General features: G+C 47.5%; 2 protein-coding genes across 5 annotated transcripts in view; one reads left to right on the forward strand and one right to left on the reverse strand.

Annotated features, from left to right (window-relative positions):
• The window catches only part of DRD4 (dopamine receptor D4), a 101,628-nt gene extending 97,108 nt beyond the window's left edge, over positions 1-4,520 (reverse strand). Inside the window, exon 1 of the mRNA XM_025185555.3 lies at positions 3,356-4,520. The gene's annotated coding sequence lies outside the window, so the exon portion shown is untranslated. The remainder of the gene's footprint in view (positions 1-3,355) is intronic.
• Positions 1-19,844, forward strand: part of CDHR5 (cadherin related family member 5) — a 33,562-nt gene that overhangs the window by 2,971 nt on the left and 10,747 nt on the right. For all 4 annotated transcript variants that reach the window (XM_089778696.1, XM_089778697.1, XM_006124870.5 and 1 more), the window contains exons 3-12: positions 2,952-3,002; positions 3,398-3,490; positions 6,004-6,105; positions 7,643-7,753; positions 8,035-8,208; positions 10,146-10,236; positions 12,683-12,780; positions 14,781-14,987; positions 16,500-16,616; positions 19,177-19,249. In XM_089778696.1, the coding sequence (XP_089634822.1) occupies positions 2,952-3,002; positions 3,398-3,490; positions 6,004-6,105; positions 7,643-7,753; positions 8,035-8,208; positions 10,146-10,236; positions 12,683-12,780; positions 14,781-14,987; positions 16,500-16,616; positions 19,177-19,249 (1,117 nt within the window). The remainder of the gene's footprint in view (positions 1-2,951; positions 3,003-3,397; positions 3,491-6,003; positions 6,106-7,642; positions 7,754-8,034; positions 8,209-10,145; positions 10,237-12,682; positions 12,781-14,780; positions 14,988-16,499; positions 16,617-19,176; positions 19,250-19,844) is intronic.

A 19,844-nucleotide genomic window follows, 5' to 3' on the forward strand; every position in this document is an offset into this window, starting at 1 on the left:
TTTGTCAAGTCAGGAGTAAAAGTACAGATTGTGCTGGCCCCATAAGAATTGAAAGAACAGCTAGCAAAAGGTACAAACTGAGAGCAAAACCTTTTTAAGTCTATCAGAAGCAAGAAGCCTTGCCCCAAATCAGTGGGGGCTTCTGGACAATGAAGATGCTAAAAGAGCACTCAAGGAAGACAAGGCTATTGTGGAGAAGCTAAATGTATTCTTTCCACCAGTCTTTATTGCAAAGGATAGGAGAGAGATTCCTACACCTGAGCCATTCTTTTTAGGAGATACATCTGAGGAATGGTCCTAGATTGAGGTGCCAGGAGAACAGGTTTTGAAACAAATTGGTATATAAACAGTAATAAGCCAGCAGGAACAGATAGCATTAACCCAAGAATCTGAAGGAATTCAGATATGAAATTGCAGAATTACTACACGTGGTATGTAACCTTAAGGCTCAAATCAGCTTCTGTTCCAGATGACTGGAGGATAGGTAATGTAACACCAATCTTTTTCCACAGCCAGGCAAAGTGGTTGAAGTTACAGTAAAGAACAGAATGTTCAGATATGTGGGGGAACAAGCTATGCTGGGGAAATCATGTTTCACCCAGTCTATTTCTAACTGAGAGGTACTGAGACCACTGACAAGGGAGAGTGTGATGTCTGCTGTACCGCCTTAGCTAAGAGACAAATGGCTTTTAGCTCAGATGCTAGAGGCACATGGCTTTAGCTCCCAAGGCTGCAGCTTCAATCCCTTCTGCTGACGACCAAAACTACGTCAGCCCTACATATTAGAATTCACTCAGGGTGTCAAGAAGCATGTGGATAAGGGTGATGCAGTGGATCAACCATAACAACCAGTGCTGGACTGAGCTATACTTGCGCACCGGGCAGCTGCCTGGCTAGCCCCACCCCTTTAATCTGGCTCTGATAATGTACAGAGTTCCAGAAAGCCTTTGACAAGGTTCCTCACCAAAGGCTTTTAAGCAAACTAAGCAGTGATGGGATAAGAAGGAAGGTCCCCTCAAGGATCAGAAATTGATTAAAAATAGCAAACACAGATAGAAATAAAGGGTCAATTTCCTCAGAGGAGAGGGGTAAATAGTGGAGATTCCCCAGGATCTGTATGAGAACCAGTACTGTTCAACATAATCATAAACAATCTGGAAATAGGGTTAAATAGTGAGGTGACAAAGTCTGCAAATAATAGAAAGTTACTCAAGATAGCCAAGTGCACAGTTGACTATGAAGAGTTACAATAGAATCTCTTTAAACTGGGTGACTGGGCAACAAATTGGCAGATGAAATTCAATGTAGATAAATGTGCGGAATGGGTAACAGACAAGGGAAGGCATTGCCTTCCTAAAACTGCCTAGACTCTCCACTGGCTGCCTGAGACAGCTGAGGCCACAGCGGGGCAGCTCAGCTCCATGGCCACCGAGGAAGGATCAGGATGATGTGCAGCTACCCCAGGAGCTCTGGCCACCTGGAAAGTATAGAGTTGGGGGCAGTAACCTGGGATGGGGGCTGGGCTTGACTCCACAAGGGGGAGGCTGTAGAAGGGCAGGGCCTCAGGCTTGCCTTTCCCCACTGTGCCCTCACCCATGTAGATAAATGCTAAGGATTTTAAGAACGGTTAGTCGAGTTATCAATGGAATTTCCATCAACTACACAGGGGCTCTTGTACATCTCAGTGGAGGAATGCGGAACTCAGTATGCAGCCCAGGGCCAGTGGGAAGTCCTGCTGACTCCGGGATGCAGTCAGGCTTGCCAGCTTTGAAATGCATTTCAAAGTGGCAGCGCAGCATGAAGCCTGGGGTTCCCATGTTGTGCTGCCAATTTGAAATGCCACGTGGATCTGCGGTTAGCTGGAGACTCCCCAATTGACGGTGCGTTCTGCACGGCATTTCCCTAGAACCCGGGGTCAGCTGGAGATGCTCCAGCTGATCCGAGTTTCCGTAGAAATGCCGTGCTGGAGCCCGGGATCTGCTGGGGAGCCCCAACTGACCCTGGGCTCCATGCACGGCAGCGCCGCAAAGCTGATCCCAGGATCAGCTGTGCAGGCAGGGCCGGACTAAAGGGTGGGCTAGCCGGGCAGCTGCCCGGGGTGCCAACTGATGGGGGGTGCCTGATGGCAGCTGTAAGGGGCGCACGGCTTTGCAGCTCCCTTTGTAGGCCTTTCTGGTCAATTCCTGCAAAGCTACTCTAGCCTCCTGAGGACATATATATGGCTTTTTTCCGGGGTGTGGTGTGGTGTGGTAGGACCACCGTGTCACAGGGGGACATTGTACTCACTGTTCAGTACAAACGTCTATTTTAATTTACCTGGATCTGTGGCAGAATTTCCAGCTAGCTTCACTGTAATGAGGAAGCAAGCTATGGGGAGAGAAGTAGCTATGAAGAAAGAAGCTAGGCTAATTGATATCTGTATAAGCAGAAACCTCTCTCTCACTGCCCTGCCCCCAAGCACATCCATTAGAGCAGGGGTTCTCCTACTTCACTGCATTGTGACCTGCTTTGGACAATAACAATTACTACACAACCCCAGAAGGGGGGACTGAAGCTTGGGCCTGCCCAAGCCCCTGATGGGGGTGAGGGGTTGGGGGGACAAAGCCTAAGGGCTTCAGCCCCAAGCAGGGGGCATGTAACCCAATGCCCAAGTCTCAATGCCCAAGGCTGAAGCAAAGGAAGAAAAATGTATGAGCCCAGCTGAAGCAAAGAACTTATTATTCCTTAGCTTTAGTGTAAGCATATCTGAAAATTCCACTGACTTCAAATGAGACTTGTACCCAGACTCCCAGATGAAGTCAATGGGATTTAAACTCCCACTTAAAGGTATAAAAGCATGTGCTCAATTGCTTTGTTGCATCAGGACCTGAGTAAGTCCTGCCTGAGGAGGATATTGATGCCACGATGATGCTTTTAAAGTGACAGACTTTATTTTTGTTTTTAAAATACAGAAAGAAACGGTATTACTAGTAACCCTGCTTTGCCAGAGAGATGGTGTGACAGTGAGTATAATTTCTAATATGATGCCATATTGCTAGTTAGAAACTAAAAGCAGACCCCCACCACCATCACTTGGCTTGGACCATAACTATTCCCAACACATACCCTTTAAGAGGAAATTGCTCATTCCCCTGGTTAAAATATTGTTTTTCCTCCTGGAAAGAGTAAGAAAAAAACCCAACAAACAAATGAAAAACCAACCCAGTGCTTGTGAGATTTCTGTGCCATCATATCTAATTTCAATCCCATGCCTTGATTCAGTTTACAGCCCAAATGCACATAGTCCAGACCCAGTTCTGCTCCTCACATTGTCTTCTTAGCTCATGCCTACCAGTCAACGCCCTTCCTGACTTACTTTATTTGTGATTTTTCTCCCCTTTTCCAACCTCCGCATCAGGTCAATTCTGTGAATGTAATAATGACCGTTGGAAATTTGAATGACAACAGCCCGGAATTTAAGGAGACAAATATCACTGAAAGTGTTCCTGAGGTAAGGGTTTTATTAAAGGGTTGTCATAACAAAAGGAAGTTTATAGATCAGATAATTCCAAATCATGTGGGGACCCTAATCTAGGCAAGAGGAAAGTGATGTATAAGCATATATGCAACTTGTCCTCTACTACAATAATTAGAGGATGTGTAGGAGGAGAAAACAGTCACAAGTGCTGAACCTGACACCAGCCATTTTTTGTAGGTGCTCACTACTTCTGAAGTCAGCCCTTTACCTATCTAGCCAAAATCAAAGCACATAAAGGAAAGCAAACTACAGCCAGGAATGCTACCCCTCACATGTTTGGCTTTCCACAGCTTTTTTATTAAACCCATTGCTCGGTACACTTTACAGGTTTCCCTCTAGACCAGTGGTTCTCAACTCGTTTCAGTCCACGGACCACCAGGCCAATCAAAAAATTTTCGTGGACCACCTCCAGCACATGTAGCACAGGACGAACAACACAGCAACCGCTCAGTACAACAGCGGCAGCTACACTGACGCTCAAAGCCTCAGACAGAAGTTACTGGCAACACAATGCGGTTGCATCCTAGCTGACGCTATGGATGACACGCCGCATGCTTGTAAACACGGCGTAAAACAGACTAACGGCAGCACCTGCTCATGCCGTGTGACTTTGGACAATGTTCCTATGAAAAAAGTCATCATGGACCACCAGTTGAGAACCACAGCTCTAGACTGTCACATTTTTGAGGTAACTCCACCTTTGATAACTTCAAGGCTGCCTCAAGAGACTCCACTCAAGTTTCAGTCCTCTAGCTATCACCTTCCTTGGGGCAGGTACTCCCCATCTTCTTCCCCCAGACTGAGGCTACCGATTTCTGCAATTCCCTGTGAACACCTCAGCATAACTGACTTTCGTTCCACACCTGCAGTTCTGCTGTGGCGGGGGCAATGCCAGGGTTAACCAATGACCAGCCTTCATAATGCCAAGTAAGAAGGAAAGCACTGCATAGAAAAGATGTGTCTTAACAAAAAAGTTTACATGCAGGCTTAGCTCACTGGGGCTACGACTAAACTACATCCCTTTTTCAATAAAGGGATGTAAATTAGGCAGGTCAATATTGCAAATGAAGCTGGGATTTGAATTTCCCGTGCTTAATTGCATAATGGCAGCTGCTGCTTTTTTTTTTTTTAAACGGGGCTTTTTAAAAAAACAAAAAACAAAAAAAGGCAGTTTAGACAGGGCATTTTCGATAGAAATGCCCTATTTCGAAAGATCCTGTACTCCTCTTTTGAAACGGGGCATTTCTGTCGAAAATGCCCTGTCTAAACTGCTGGTTTTTTTTCGAAAAAGCCCCGTTTCGGAAAAAAGCGGCAGCCGCTATTATGCAAATGAAGCACAGGAAATTCAAATCCTGGCTTCATTTGCAATATCGACATGCCTAATTTACACCCCTTTATCGAAAAAGGGATGTAGTCTAGACATGGCCTAGGTGTCATCCATCTTCGACATGGAGACCGTGGCATGTTTCAAATTACTTCATGTCCTCTCACAGAACCTTTCCTTCTTGGTCACCCTGAAAAAAGGACAGGAACCTGTTGCTGTCACAACGTGGGAGTCTTGGCTCTTTAGCCAAGCTATAGCAGCTCTGGTTCAGTCCCTGCTGCGCCAGCCAAGATGGCCGTAGTCACATGTTGTCACGGAGTGTGGGAGAGTCACCGGGCCCTGCACCCCATCCTCAGTCAGATGTGACTCTCAGCCAGCAGGTAGAACAGAAAGTTTATTGGTTCACAGGGACAGCATAGCACAGACTTGTTACAGGAACCAGGAGCAGTCAGTACAATCAATCTTGGGGATTACGGGGCCCAGTCCTGCAAGCCAGCTACACTCCCTTCTTCCTAGCCAGAGGAAAAACTAACTCACACACCCAGCAACTGGCCCCAGCCCTCTAGGCAGCCCCGCCGCCTCCTTCGTCCTGCTTCCAGGCAAGGTGTTATCTGACTATCCAGGCCGGCCTGTCACCTACTTTCCATTAGGGTGAGGTGACAGGCCGGCCTGGGCCATTCCCTACACGCCTTCCCTCAGGAGTTCTCGCCCAAAGAACCCATCCCCGCTGGGTACTGCACATGCGCGTGCGCGCGCATACACACACATACACACACACACATGCACACTGACTCCATAGCAGCACAGGACAGCAGGAATCACATACAGCATAGCAAAGCAAAACAGTGAATACAGCCCCCACTGTGTCACACAAGTACACCAGGGAATTTTAGAACACACACTTTCGCTGTCACAGTCTCAATTCAGCAACCCCAGTGCTACTGAGGGCTCTTGTGTAGACAATGCTCTGCAGGCATCCGGTATCTTTACCAGAGTGTCAATTAAACATGGTCAGAGATGGCAGTGGGAGGAGTTTTTCTAACTCCAGAGCAGTGATTGATATAGCACAAGGGGATTAGGGAGGATTTATCAGTGAGAGTGTTATGAGCATGTGACCATTTGCCAAAATGGGGTGGAAAAACCCATACAACTTTGTTTTCAGGATGCAAAAGTGGATACGATCATTATAGCCATGAATCGTGTGACTGCTAGTGATGCTGACCTTGATGTCATATATTATGAACTTGTGGCGATCACCCCGGCGGTGAGTATGTTTGTTGCAAAAAATGTCGAGCTCTTTGTTAGTGATTTACACTGGCACCAGCTTTGAGATAGGAGGCCTGCTGGGTCATTTCACCAAAGGTGGTTATTTCAACTCCTGGAGCGCATGTGAGATTTCCAGAAAGATAAAGCATGGACAGAACCAGGAGGGGGCTAGTGGAACAGAGAAATCCATGCCTTAAATACTGAATTCTTCAAAAATTCACACACTTTTTGAAAAAAAAATATTACCAGAGCACCTATTCAACATTAACACGAGGGTAGCATTTTAAGGCCTACACCACGTTGAGGAGAAAATGTGCTACGCTATGCTACAAACACAGTGAGAGAGATTCTGCCCTGAAGAGTTTAGAATCTCAGTAGGTCAGCAGAGTGGGGAAAGTAGAATGATCATCCCAGTTTAATAGATAAGGGACTGAGACACTAAGGGTGTGTCTGGACTACAGGGTTTTTTCGAAAAAAGTGGCCTTTTTTCAAAAAAAATTTCCCTGCATCTAGGCTGCCACTGCGTTCTTTTGAAATTAAATCAAAAGAACACAACTTTTTTTTTTTTTTACTATGGTAAACCTCATTTTATGAGGAAGAACGCCTTTTTTTGAAAGTGCTCTTTCAAAAAAAGGCATTCTTGAATGCAAACAGGGCTTTTCGAAAGAGAGTATCCAGACTGCCTGGGTGCTCTCTTTCAAAAAAGCGGCTCGCTTTTTCGAAAGAAGTGGTTGCAGTCTAGAAAATCTCTTTTGAAAGAGGCTTGCAGTCTAGATGTAGCCTGAGACATTAAGGGATTTGACTAAGGTCATGCAGAAAGGCTACCGCAAAGCCAGAAGCTGAAGCCAGATCCGCATCCCAGTCCAGAGCTTTAGCTGCAAGATCAGCCTTCATCTTCAATGATTTTGTTAAAGGACCAATGGAAAGTTTATGTTCAGTTAAATTGGTGCCAATCTGGAGTACACAGACTGGCATTGTAGTTAAAAAAAAAAAAGATCGAAAAACCTTTTCAAATAAACAAACAAACAAACAAACAAAGCATCGAGGCAAGAGCAGATGGATTCCTAAATTCTGTATCAGTTACACTTGTGCAACCTCATGGATCTTAATGGAGTTGAACAAGTGTAAATGACTTCAGAGTTGTACTCATCAGGCTAGATTCTGAGCCCAGAATGATGGAAATCAGGAAGAATGCTATGAAAGGTGACAGTATAGGTGACAGGAAAGCCGAGCCAAATCTAGTAGAAAGCAATGAGCCAACTTTTGCTCTCTGTTACACTGATTTCAATCTGAATTCAGTCCTATGATCCTGTTGAGAGAAGAATCTCCAAAAATTCCTCTAATGATCCTTACTGAGATGCCAGAGAAGAGTCATGTTACTAGCTAGAGACCAAAGAGTTCCAAGGATCAACAGCTGAACAATGCCTGCATCTGTCCTAAAAATACCCAGCCATGAATGAGGTACATAGCAAGCAGCTAATGGTATTTTCAGTGTCTGTGACAGCAATCACACTCTCCCCCCTCTTGCTTTTCAGGAAGCAACCGATTACTTCAACATACAAGGAGTTAATAACCCAACTATTTACCTGCGCAAAAGCCTGGACTATGATCAATATAAATTTATGCAGTTACTCTTGTATGCAAAGGTGAGTTTTATAAGTGAGCAAAGCATCTCATTCACAGCTGCTACCTCCTGGTGTGTATCCCATCCACCAATACAGCTGTGATTGGCATATTAACTTTAGTTGTAGGGCTAGATCCTCAGCTAGTGTAAGTTGGCAAAGGGCCAAGGAAATCAATGACGCTGCATTGATTGACAGCAGCTAAGCATCCAGCCCATTGTATTTTGCAGGGGCTGCAGGGAAAGGGGTTCTGAGGTTCGAAATATGCCTTGGATCTAACAAGAATGTTCTTATTTTCTGTATAGGACAGTGCACCCGGCAACCCAGATAGCCATGTAGCCAATGCAACCATAAACATAGACATCCAGCAAGTCGACACCCGACCTCCCTGGTTCCAGCCATGCACTTTCATTAATGTGGACAAGAAAGTTTGCATCAGCAGTGGCTACATTGGGAGAGTCAACATCTCAGAGAAAACGGTAGGCAGCCCACATGGGAGCTAATGCTTTCCAACCACCTCCCAGGTCATGTCCTTAGCAGCACAGGAGTGGTTCAGGCCCAATCGCAGCAGAAGCCCAGAGCCTGGCTCCAGGATTCCTACGATGTTGGAACCTCAGCTTTAAATGATTATGTTCCTGTCTCCCGTCACAGTGTAGAAACACTTGACACACGAGCCAGGCATAAGTCAAGGCAATGACTTCTCCCTGAGTCTGCAGACAGCCTCCAGCACAGCCGCCAGGGAGGAAGCCAACTGGTCCTGCACCCCCCTATCAATGAGCAACCAAGCCCGTTCCTTGGGGAGGAGAATTGCCATATTTGGTGGGCATTCTGCCATCATCACGCCTTCCATTGCTTGTTCTGTCCTCTACTGGGGTGCAGGCCATCGGGACAGCCCCAATGTCAGGGTGTGCCTAAAGCCCCCATCCAGCCGTCAAGACAGTGCCCTTTCTCTGAAAGTTGTTTGTCAGTTTAGGAGAAATGCCTTCTGCTGCACCCATGTGATGCAGCCCAAAGCTCTGCTACCACTATCTTCCACCAGATGTGCTTGCTGCGTATGTTCACAGCGTGGTAGCTCAAAAACAATAGCTCAGAAAGCCCTTTGGGCAATGCAGGTTTTGTAATGCGAGCTCTGGAAGCCCCCTCAAGAGCGAGGGACTATAATAATAAGGCTGGGACCATGTCGACTCTGAACCCCCTCTAGCATTGACAAGCTCCGTTCATGAGGTGTTCAGAAAGGCTGTTCAGAATCAGATGCTTGCTCATGTTGGTCTCTATCTTGCCCAAGTACAGGCGATAAGATTGGACCTTTCGTGGGGTTGGTTCAGCTCTCTTCCACGAAACAGCTCTGAATCTTCCCATCCCACACAGAAACCCCTCAGATGAGGGTTACAATCAGACATGGTTTATTTCCCTCAGTGATCACTGGCGACTATGTTCAGAAGAATAATGCATGTTGGAAATGCCGGGACAAGACTGGTTATACCCTATCCCCTCTAAGGCAGTGGTTCTTCAAGTATGGTCAGCAGACCACAGCTGTCTTGCTGCTGGGCCAGGGGTTTGTGGTTCACCCTCTCCCTGTAGTGGGGAGCCTGTGCTGAGACACCACCCCCATGCCCCTTCCCCCTGCAAGGTTGGAGCACCAGTGCTGGCTTCCTGCTGCGGGGTGAGGGGGCGAGCCTCATGGGCCAGATACGGCTTGTGGGGAGAGGAAGCTGCTCCGTGTGCTGCCAACTCCCCCTCTCCCTGGCTGGAGGCTCATCTGGAGGCTTTCCCCGCTGCTCCCATTGTCCTGAATCACAGCCAATGGGAGCAGCAAGGGGTGATGCTTGGGAGCAGTGAGGGACATGGAGCCAGGTAAGCTTCCCCATGCCCTTCATGCCCAGACCCTTCACCCCATCCCTCTCCCTCTCAGGCCCCCCACCTTCAGCCCACTCCTGCACCGCACCCAACCTCCCAGCCAAACCCGCACCCCCAGCCTGTTCCATTTTGTCATCATGGGTGGTTGGCTGGTGGCCCACGAAACGGTCTGTGTTGGACAGGGCAGGCTGCAGGCCAAAACAATATAAGAACCACGGCCCTAAGGGGCATGCCAGTATCAGCTGTATTGCTCAGGCATGAGCACAGCAGGCTTTTGAGTCTAATCAAAGTAGGACAAGTCAGTGCAGGAGCAAGTCAACCAACCACAGAGACTAGCACTTCCCAACCTCACTGCTTTTGATGCATTCCAAGAGCAAAGAAGGAGCTCTGCAAACGCACGCCCTATGCTCTATTATCTCTGTTCTGCAATAGTCACCTGCTGGCGATATGTGCTGTGCCTTCCACAACCAGAGTGCACGTAAGCTAAATGTGGCCTGGATTGAAAAGTTCTGAAGGCATCTAGTGCTTTGTTTTTCAGACTCTTGCCTTGTTGTTGCAGACTGACCCACTGACCCTGAAACCCGGGCCCCTCTACGCCATTGATCCTGACTACACTTTGAATGAAAAAATAGTGTACAGCATTGTTGGTGGTGAGTAAAGTTCTCTCTACCCAAAAATTCGTTTCCATTGATAATATTGTTCTGTGCCCCAGAGGGAAGAAACCTCAGAGTTAAACTGTTGCCATGGCAATACAGTACAACCAGAAAAATAATTATCTGCAATTAATTAATTGCCTGTGTTCCTGTAGTACGGAGACCCAACAGGCTAGAATCAGGGTCTCCATTATGTTAGGTGCTGTACAGACACACGGTGGGAAACACCGATGTTTCTCATCTCTTTAAACTGTAGTGAGGGAGAGAAAAGGAACCGCACAACACTACAACCAATGCTCAGGACACAGTGTTTGTTAGGGTGGGGGCTTTTTCCTCTCTGATCTTTATCCAAATGACCGAGGCTGACTTTTTCAATCCCAGCCACACTGATTCCAGCCAGTTTTCAACCTGCCTGAACCACAAAATCCTGAAACCCTCCTCATTTTAGTCAAGGATTTTGTATTCACACCACTGTACGTTGCAAAAGCTCTGACAGGGATTCTATGTGCCAGTCTGGATTTCAAAAGATAAAGCCTGAGTATTTCTCAGTGAGCAGACAGCACATTATTTCAGTCATGGTTGCTTTGTTTAAAAAGAAAACGAGGTCAGTTGATTGACAAACACAATTCACCCAAATCATACCAATTGTTTGTTCTCCCATCTTCATTTATCCTGTAAGGCAGGGCATATCTGCATACCAGTGTTCCCTCTGGTTTTATTATGTCCACATGTGGGATGACTTTCATTATGTGCAGGGAACTGATGTAAATGCAGGTCTGGGAGCAAAGCCCACACCACCCGAGAGGGGGCACAGGGTGACACTAAAAGAAAGCAGAGGGGCTAGCATGGGCACCCCACAAGGTGATGTATCACATAACAAAAGTAATTCCACACATGGACAGTGTGTGGCGGAGGTGGAGGTAGAGGAGGGGGGCTCAATCAGGGATAGAGCAGAGGGTTGCAGTGCAGGATGAAGGCTCTGGCTGGGGGTGCAAGCTCTGGGGTGGAGCCAGGGACGAGAGGTTCGGGGCGCAGGCTGTCCCAGGGAGTGAGGACTACCCCACCTCTCTCACTGCAGCAGCTCGGGGCAAGGTGAGATGTCCCTCTCCATGGCTGCTGCAGCTTCAGTGAACACCTCTGGGTGATGGGCAGGGCTGGGCTGGGGCCAAGGATGAGGGGTCTGTCCCCTGGCAGTAGAAGCTCTGGGTCTGGCATTGTGTCCGACTTGTTTCTTCTATCTCTCCCTGCTGTCCCCTGCACTTTGTAGCCCAGATGGGGCTGCCTGGGGGAGAGTTGGGCTCTAACTTGCCTCTCCCCCTCACCCCAGGGACCCCCACCCAACCCCTCCTATCCCTCCTTTCTCTTCACTGACCCCCATCTCCCACCCACCTCTTATTCTCCCCATCAAGCCCCCCAGCTCATCTTCCCCACATTCTCGAGAGGAGGTACCTGATGAGTGGAGCCGTGCTGTGCGGCTCCAGTAATTAGATGCACAGCGGTAATTAGATGCACAGTCCTCCACAGCATCCTGCATGGCCACTCAGATGCTCACCCTACAGGGAATGCTGCTGTATACCCATAAGGCCATACAGAACGAAGTAGGGAACATCACACTGGCAGTGAGCAATGTGTCCCACTGGTGTCATAAAAATCTCTCTATTGCTTCTCAAGGCATCATTAAGACATGGGACAGGGACCCAGGAAATCAAGGGTCAACTCCTGGCTCAGCCCACAAACTTGTTGGGTGATCCTAGCCATGTCATTTAGTCTCTGTGCTTCAGTTCTCCCCTTCTCATAAGTAAAGGTTTACACTAGATCCGGCAGCTCAGCTTATGGTACACCACTTCAGCTACATAGAATAACATAGCTGAAGTTGGCTTACTTTAAGTTGAGCTCTGTGGTTTCCCTTACTCCTTGCAGGAGCAAGAGTACCGGATGCCAGCAGAGGCACCCTCTGAATTTGATTTAGCTTGTCTTAACTAGACTCACTAAATCAAACTCCAGAAGATTGATCACAACAATCTTCCATGGAGCACACCTACTTTATCCTTTTAGATTGTAAACTCTTTGAGCTAGGGACTAGCTATTACTTTGTTTTTTATGCACTAACAAAGGGACTCATCGTATCAGGTGAGGCTACTAAGTGCTCCTGTGACAGAAATAAATAAGAACCATTGCTCTCCTACCTCTTTCAGTCAGGCTTGCGTGTGTCTTCCTGTTGCTCTCCTAACACTGAATCCACACTTTGAGGTAGCACCGAGTCCATGTTGTGCACACCCAGTCATAAAGCCTGGCACAGGCAATAAAGAGATGTCATGTCATGTAACAGCTGAGGTGCAAAACACGGGAGCTACAGCAAAATCTATTAAAGCTCTAGATGCTTTAGCAAATGTCTTTCTCTTGGTCAATACTAGACCTAATTAACCTTCCCATTATTTTTTAGGAAACAAGGATGATATATTCTTACTGAATAGCGATACAGGGAATATAACTATGAACAAAGCAGCAAATACTTCAGATACATTCATTTTACAGATCATGGTAAGTCTGCTGACATCCCAGAACCCCAGATCTCAGCTCCAGAACTTCTGGCCTCCCAGGGCGACAATGACTTTACATTTGCTAAGTGCCCAGTGTTCGACAGGTGGCTGGAAACAGGTGTTATCCTGCCTCATTCCTACAAATAAAATTCTTGCCAGGACTTGCAGGGGGAATTTTGACCTGTGTAAAGATTCCTGGATTGTGCCATCCAATCAATGTTGGAAACAATTGTAACTGAAGAGCCATCCATTTGGGTTCAAATGATCTCTCTCTACATATAAAAAAAAATGTTCTTGCGGGACGACAGAGTGACGTCATCACATCACGTCCCGCAGGGAAAATTTTCCTCACGCCCTCCCTCCGCTCTAAGCTGCATGGCCTCCTCCCTTCCTCTCCCTTCCCTGGTGCTCAGGGATGGGAGGGAGCTGGGGCTGCCGTGGCCCCAGCCCCAGCTCTCTGGGGTGGCCGAGAGACCATGGCTGGCATGGCCCCAGCCCCCTCCTGGTGGCTGGGGGGTTGGTACCGAGAGACCAGACCTGCAGCTGGGGGAGGCAGGGAGAGACCGGGGCTAGTGTAGCCCCAGCCATTCCTGTCGGCCGGGGGTGGGGGGAGAGCCAGAGCTGCCTACCCTCAAAGACAGGGGGTTGGCAAGCATAGCAAACAGGGGGCACAGCCCTCTATTCATCATTTAACAGAAAGGACTAATGCTGGACTTCAGCACGGTCCATGTTTGTACAAAAGCAATTATTTAATCAGCCCATATTAGAAACTTGTTTTCCATTTAGAACATAATCAAAAGAAAGTTAAGAGTTCTAAACCATTTTTGGGAGGAAATATGGGCAGCGCTTTAGATGATCAGGATGCTGGTGGAAGTGCCTTGATTTGGCACAGCTGTGTCTGCTGCTTTGAGTCATCCTACCCATGTAACATTTTGCATTCCCATTGCCTTGGGCATTGAAGAACTGAAAGTGCTTTACAAACTGAATTAACGACAAAGAGTCCTGTAGCACTTTATAGACTAACAAATGTATTGGAGCATAAGCTTTCGTGGGCAAAGGCCCACTTCCTCAGATGCATGTAGTGGAAATTTCCACTACATGCATCTGAGGAAGTGGGTCTTTGCCCACAAAAGCTTATGCTCCAATACATCTGTTAGTCTATAAAGTGCTACAGGACTCCTTGTCGCTTTTGCAGATCCAAACTAACACGGCTACCCCTCTGATGATTAACTTAATTCAGTTTAAGTAAGGGTATGTCTACACTACCCCGCTAGTTCGAACTAGCGGGGTAATGTATGCATACCGCACTTGCTAATGAAGCCCGGGATTTGAATTTCCCGGGCTTCATTAGCATAAGCGGGGAGCCGCCATTTTTAAATCCCCGCTGCTTCGAACCCCGTGTAGCGCGGCTACACGGGGCTCGAACTAGGTAGTTCGGACTAGGGTCCTATTCCGAACTACCGTTACTCCTCGTGAAACGAGGTGTACCGGTAGTTCGGAATAGGCACCCTAGTCCGAACTACCTAGTTCGAGCCCCGTGTAGCCGCGCTACACGGGGTTCGAAGCAGCAGGGATTTAAAAATGGCGGCTCCCCGCTTATGCTAATGAAGCCCGGGAAATTCAAATCCCGGGCTTCATTAGCAAGTGCGGTAGGCATACATTACCCTCCTAGTTCGAACTAGTAGTGTAGACATACCCTAAGTGAATTAAGCCTCAAGCCCCAAATATGTGAGGTGGGAAATTTTTAGAAGGTTGAGAGATTTGTTCAAGATCACAGAGAAAGCCAGTAGTAGATCCAGGACTAGAACAGAGCAGCTCTAAGCATCAGTCTCCTGCTCTAAAAGTCAATTGCGTCCTTTCTCAGCCTCCCTTTATGGACCTGATCCAAAGCCCATTTGCTCAATAGATAGAATCCCTTTGACTTCTGCGGGTCTGGCCCCACGTCTTCTTATGTCTCATAACAGCAATAGTGGTGCTTCTGTATGGTCTCTTTCGCCGTAGGCCACCCAAGCCAACAACGTACAGAAATACTCCTTAACCACAGTTGAGATCAAGGTCATCATTAAAAGTAGCTTCGCACCGCTCTTTGTAAGCCCCAGCTACACAGGGACGGTATCTGCTGGGCTGGCCACACTCAGTCTGGTCATGGAGCCTGGAGCACCTTCCAAACCTCTGAAGATCTTTGCGGCTGATGACGACTTCCCTAATGTAAGGAACTGGAAGGGCCTGGGGCTTCATGCGTGGGGCTGGATTGGGGGTGGAGGATGGGAGAGAGACACACAGACATCTCTGGAGCATTTGTTAGCAAGCACCCCTGACCATTCCAGGTCAGAGCCTCTGCTTTGCTTCCACCCTCTAAGAGCCCGGTCGTCATCCTGCCCCTCTCACATAGCACCAAGTGGGCAAGTCGACGAGTTTAGCCTTTTCCGTGCACAGCTGATGCTTCCCACATTCCACACACCATGATTCAGAACCACCACATTCACTGAGACCCGGGTGGATAAAACTCTTCCTATTAGAAGCCAAAGAACATGACTTGACTGGCAACCGGGTCAAGCCTATAGGAAGCTGCTGGTGGCATCCACGGAGACAGTGAAGCCCAGAAATCAGGATCTGTCAGCCTTCCAGCCTCACTGTAAGGCCCCTCATTCACTCAGACACTGCAGGGAGGCTCAGCTGGAGGGGCCATAACTGCTAGGCGCAAGAGAAGACAGGTATTTATCTGTCTGCAGTGGCATGAACAATGCTAGATAGGAGTCTCCAGCCAGCTCTCCTAAGTTCTCCCCTTCTCCTTACCCTGTAAGTCCAAATAAATGGGCTACTTGGGCTCCACTGCCTGTCACTGCTTCTTGGCCCCTTCCTCACCCCTCCCCCAGCTCCCGTTTCTTCTCTATTGCCTCCTTCCAGCAAGCTCTAGGGTTGCCAGGTGTCCGGTTTTGAACCGGACAGTCCAGTATTTGAGCTTTCTGTTCAGGAAACAAAGTGAGAAAATAGAAATGAGGAAAATAGAAATGTCCGATATTTTCTAAATAAGATGGAATGTAAATTGTGATGTAATGTCAAGTGCGTCCGGTATTTTTGTTGAAACATCTGGCAACCCTAGCAGGCTTCCTATACTCCCATTGCCTTCCCTCGGGGATCTGCTGGCTCTTTCCAGGTCCTATCTTAGGCTCCCCCATAGAAACCTACCCTTCTCCCTGTCAGTTTTCCAGCCTGACTCCCTCAGGTCCTTCCTGGAGAGGGGCCTGCCCTTGTTCCTCTCTCCAATTCCTCCTCTCCAGAGTGAATTCACAGCTCCATTTAAATGGTTCTGGTTCGGAGGCTCCACAGCTGGGGTCTGACACTGTAATTAAGCTCCATCACCACCAGCTGAGCTCACTCATTCACTGCCTCACCAGAGCCGCTGAAGGGCTGCTCAGCCTGGCTTGCTTTAAAAGGCTGGCCAGCCTGTGCTAGCAACAGGACCTATTAGTGCAATGACATTGTATAGAGATACAGCAACAATCACCACAGTCCAGAAGCCCAGCATGGGGTTTATGCAACATTTTTGTCCCCCTTAAACCTTCCAAAGCTGCTTCAGTTGTGCTGGCTCTCTGCACAGGAATGAATTCTTTCCCGAGGGAACCATTTTCTAGGAGGAAGGATTTCCCTCGCTGTTATGGGCAACAATTTCCGTGAATACAGCCAATGCAGACGTTTAACTCACTTTAACTTTTCCAGAAAGTCAATCCTCAAATCGTATACAACATTAAAAACAGCAGCGATTTCACCGTAACCAGAGACGGACTTGTCCTGACGAACACAATGCTGCCGTCAGCTACAACTATCACAATGTTGGTATGTCAGCTTTCCTGCTAGGCAGAGGATAGTAACTTGTATTATAGGAGCTCCTGGAGTACCTGGGGTTCATGATATGGGCTAGAGTCAGCTTAAAAAATTACAACCCTCACCCCAGAGACCCTATAAGAGAAACATATTATGAGACAACACCTGGGGGAGCTGGGAGGTTAAGGTAACAGTGATCATAGAGCTAACTTGCCTGAGAAGTATCTACTAGAGCCAGTCAAGAAATGGGGTTTCCCTCTTGCCTGTGGAAATTTTCAGTGAAGACACACACACAAAATAGTTTTCCAGAGTTTTTCAGCAGAAAACTTCAGCTTTTCACAAAATAACCACAACTAAAAAGCAGAAAATTTTCCATTTTCCAAAGCAGATAAAACAAGTTTAAAAGAAATCAGACATTTTTCACAAAAATGTTTTGTTTAGTCAAAAGTCCAAATTTCAGTAAGAAAAAAAAAATCAAGAGAAAGATTTCAAATCAGCTCCCCTGCCTACTAATCATTGCAAACCTGATGTTCCACATGCATAGAATTTAATGACAAGAACACAAACTCTGTCTTCTTGAGAGAATTTAGGGTCCTGCTAAAAGGCAGACTGTGCAATTAACACCATTAGAACTGCCCTGTGAGGGTATGGGCCAGGTCTTGTTGGGAAGGTGAAATACTAAGGCACTCCTCCTTGGCTGTGTCACGTTCCAACAGCTGAGGATCTGGCACTTAATATTTTAAGTTATTTGGAACAGTAACAACGCTAAGAGCTCTCATTTGTGTAGCATTTTTCCTCTGAGCTGTATCCCCCAAAACACTTCCACAACAATAATAGTAAATTGCTTTTTAACTTGGCTGTCACCATGAATCTACTGAGAGATGAGAAGGGCGGGCGACCTTCCTAGTCTTGGACCACTTTCTTTTTAAATGCACAGCATAGACACCATTTAAAATGCAAGTGACCAAATTGCACAAACTAGATTTGCCCCATACTAGTGTGCCTCAAAGTCAATTGTCCATGGAGTTTCCATTTGCACATCCAAACAATGGTGCACACAGAAGGGTTCACAGAGAGGGGCAATGTTTCTTAAAATTATGTCTCTTGTGTGTCTAAGGAAGGCAGGTCACCAGTGATTTAACTGGGAGCTATGTCCAAAGGGACTGATGAGAGATAAAGACTGTTAGCAATATGCAGCTGCTGTTGTGAACAGGGCCACCAATAAAGCCTTTTATTCCCCCTACTCATGAAGCAAGAAAGGTGACTTACACCTTTGAGTCTTCTTAAAGAATAGGCCTTTTTTGTCACATTGTGCATCCTCCCTCCAGTGCCGGATTGTTCCCTGCTGCATTTCTGGAAGAAGTACGCTCTAGGGCACTTGTTTTCAAACTTTTTTTTCTTATGACCCAGTTGAAAAAAATTGTCAATACCCATGACCCAGCATAATTATATCTTTTGACTAGCGTGCAGGCTCCAGGGTAGGGTCGCAGGCAGGAGGGGTTGACAGTGCGGGGGAGGGGGGGCAAAGGCTTTGCCTGAGGGTGTGAGCTCTGGGGTTGGGCCAGAGATGAGGGGTTAGGGTGCAGACTTGGGGGGTTCAGTATGTAGGTGGGGATTCTGGACTGCGGCATGGGGGTGAAATACAGGGAGTGCAGGCTTTGTCTGGGCGTGCAGGCTATGGGACGGGGCCAAGGATGAGGTGTTTAGGGTGCAGGAAGGGTTTGGAGGGGCTCATGGCTGGGACAGGGGATTATGGGGGCAAAGGCTTACCTCTGGTAGCTCCTGGTCAGTGATTCAGTGGGATGGTAAGGCAGGCTCCCTGCCTGTGCTGGCACAGTGGACCACACTGCACCCTGGAAGTGGCCAGCTGCAGGTCCAGCTTCACAGGCCACCCCTACCCCAAGCTCTGGCTCCACATTCCCATTGTCTGGTTCCTGGTTTGTCACCAGGCACTGCCAAGTAAAAATGGACGGAGCTCATTTTGGGCTTATTTTGAAATCGGATCGGCTTCATTTTTTTGGTTTGGTTTGCTTTTTTATCTTGTGAGAGTCACCTACTCACCTCCACCTAGGAGCCAATCCTGCTGCTGACAGCTTCCAGAGTGCAACGTAGCCCACAGTGCCAGGACAGGCAGGAAGCCAGCCTTAGCTTGCCCGCTGACCACTGGGTCATGCTACAGCGAGGCAACCCAGAGCCTGTGTTTCCATGACCCAGTACTGGATCGTGAACCGTACTTTGAAAATCACTGGTCTAGGGTTGTGAGCACTGGAGTAGAAGACAAGTGGTCTGAGTTCTGATTCTAGCTCTGCCAGACGTCCTGTCTGAATTTGGACAAGTTACTTTACCCCTTCATGCTTCAGAGTGTCCATCTATAAGGTGGCAGAGAGAATGCTTCCCCTCTTCACAGTTGCAAAGTCTGTCACAAAATTGGTACAGAGTATGTACAATGCTCCGAGTTCCTCAAGCAGAGGAGCTGTGTTATTGAGACTTGGGTATTATTGCTTCAGGGAATGTTTGGTGAATAAACAACCAAACAAGCAACTAAGATCATCTCTTTCTCATGTCTGCATAGGCTACTGCTATGGATGAGGAGAGCCTGCAGGAGGCAAATACTATGATTACTGTGGAGGTCACGCCTTCCAGAGGTACGTACCTTGGGCATCCAGTTGTTGTCTAGTTCCCAAATGAGATATTTTACATTACCCTGGGTGACTTAAAGAACACAGATCATGCACTAGAAACCATGGTCTCAATTCAAAGCCTGTTGATATCAATGGGAGGCTGTATTCTACTCTCCAGCTAGAATGGGATGAAGCACTCTAAGGCTGGGTCTATATTAAAGGAGAAGGTCGAATCAAGATATGTAACTTCAGCTACATTAATTATGTAGCTGGAGTTGACATATCTTGTTTCAAGTCCCCCCCCCCCCCCATTCCCACAGCAAGAGGCCAAAGGGAGCAATCACTCGCATAGGCCTCCCTTATTCCTAACGGCCACTGATGGGGACACCCTCTGAGTTCGATTTAGCAGGTCTTAACTAGACCCAGAAAATCACATTCCAGAAGATCGATTGCACCAATGTTGATCTTCCACTTAGTGAAGACATGGCGTAAGTGTATCCTTAAGACACTCACAGCAACCGTTGTGCACTCTCAATCTCCCTCCACCCAAATTGCCAAGGATTTAGCCTTTACCATCTCACTTTTCTTTTCCAAGGTTTTTATTCATGCGATTAGAGCT

The sequence above is a fragment of the Pelodiscus sinensis genome, chromosome 5, assembly GCF_052426305.1.
Source record: "Pelodiscus sinensis isolate ZL-2025 chromosome 5, ASM5242630v1, whole genome shotgun sequence".
NCBI classification, from domain to species: Eukaryota; Metazoa; Chordata; order Testudines; family Trionychidae; genus Pelodiscus; species Pelodiscus sinensis.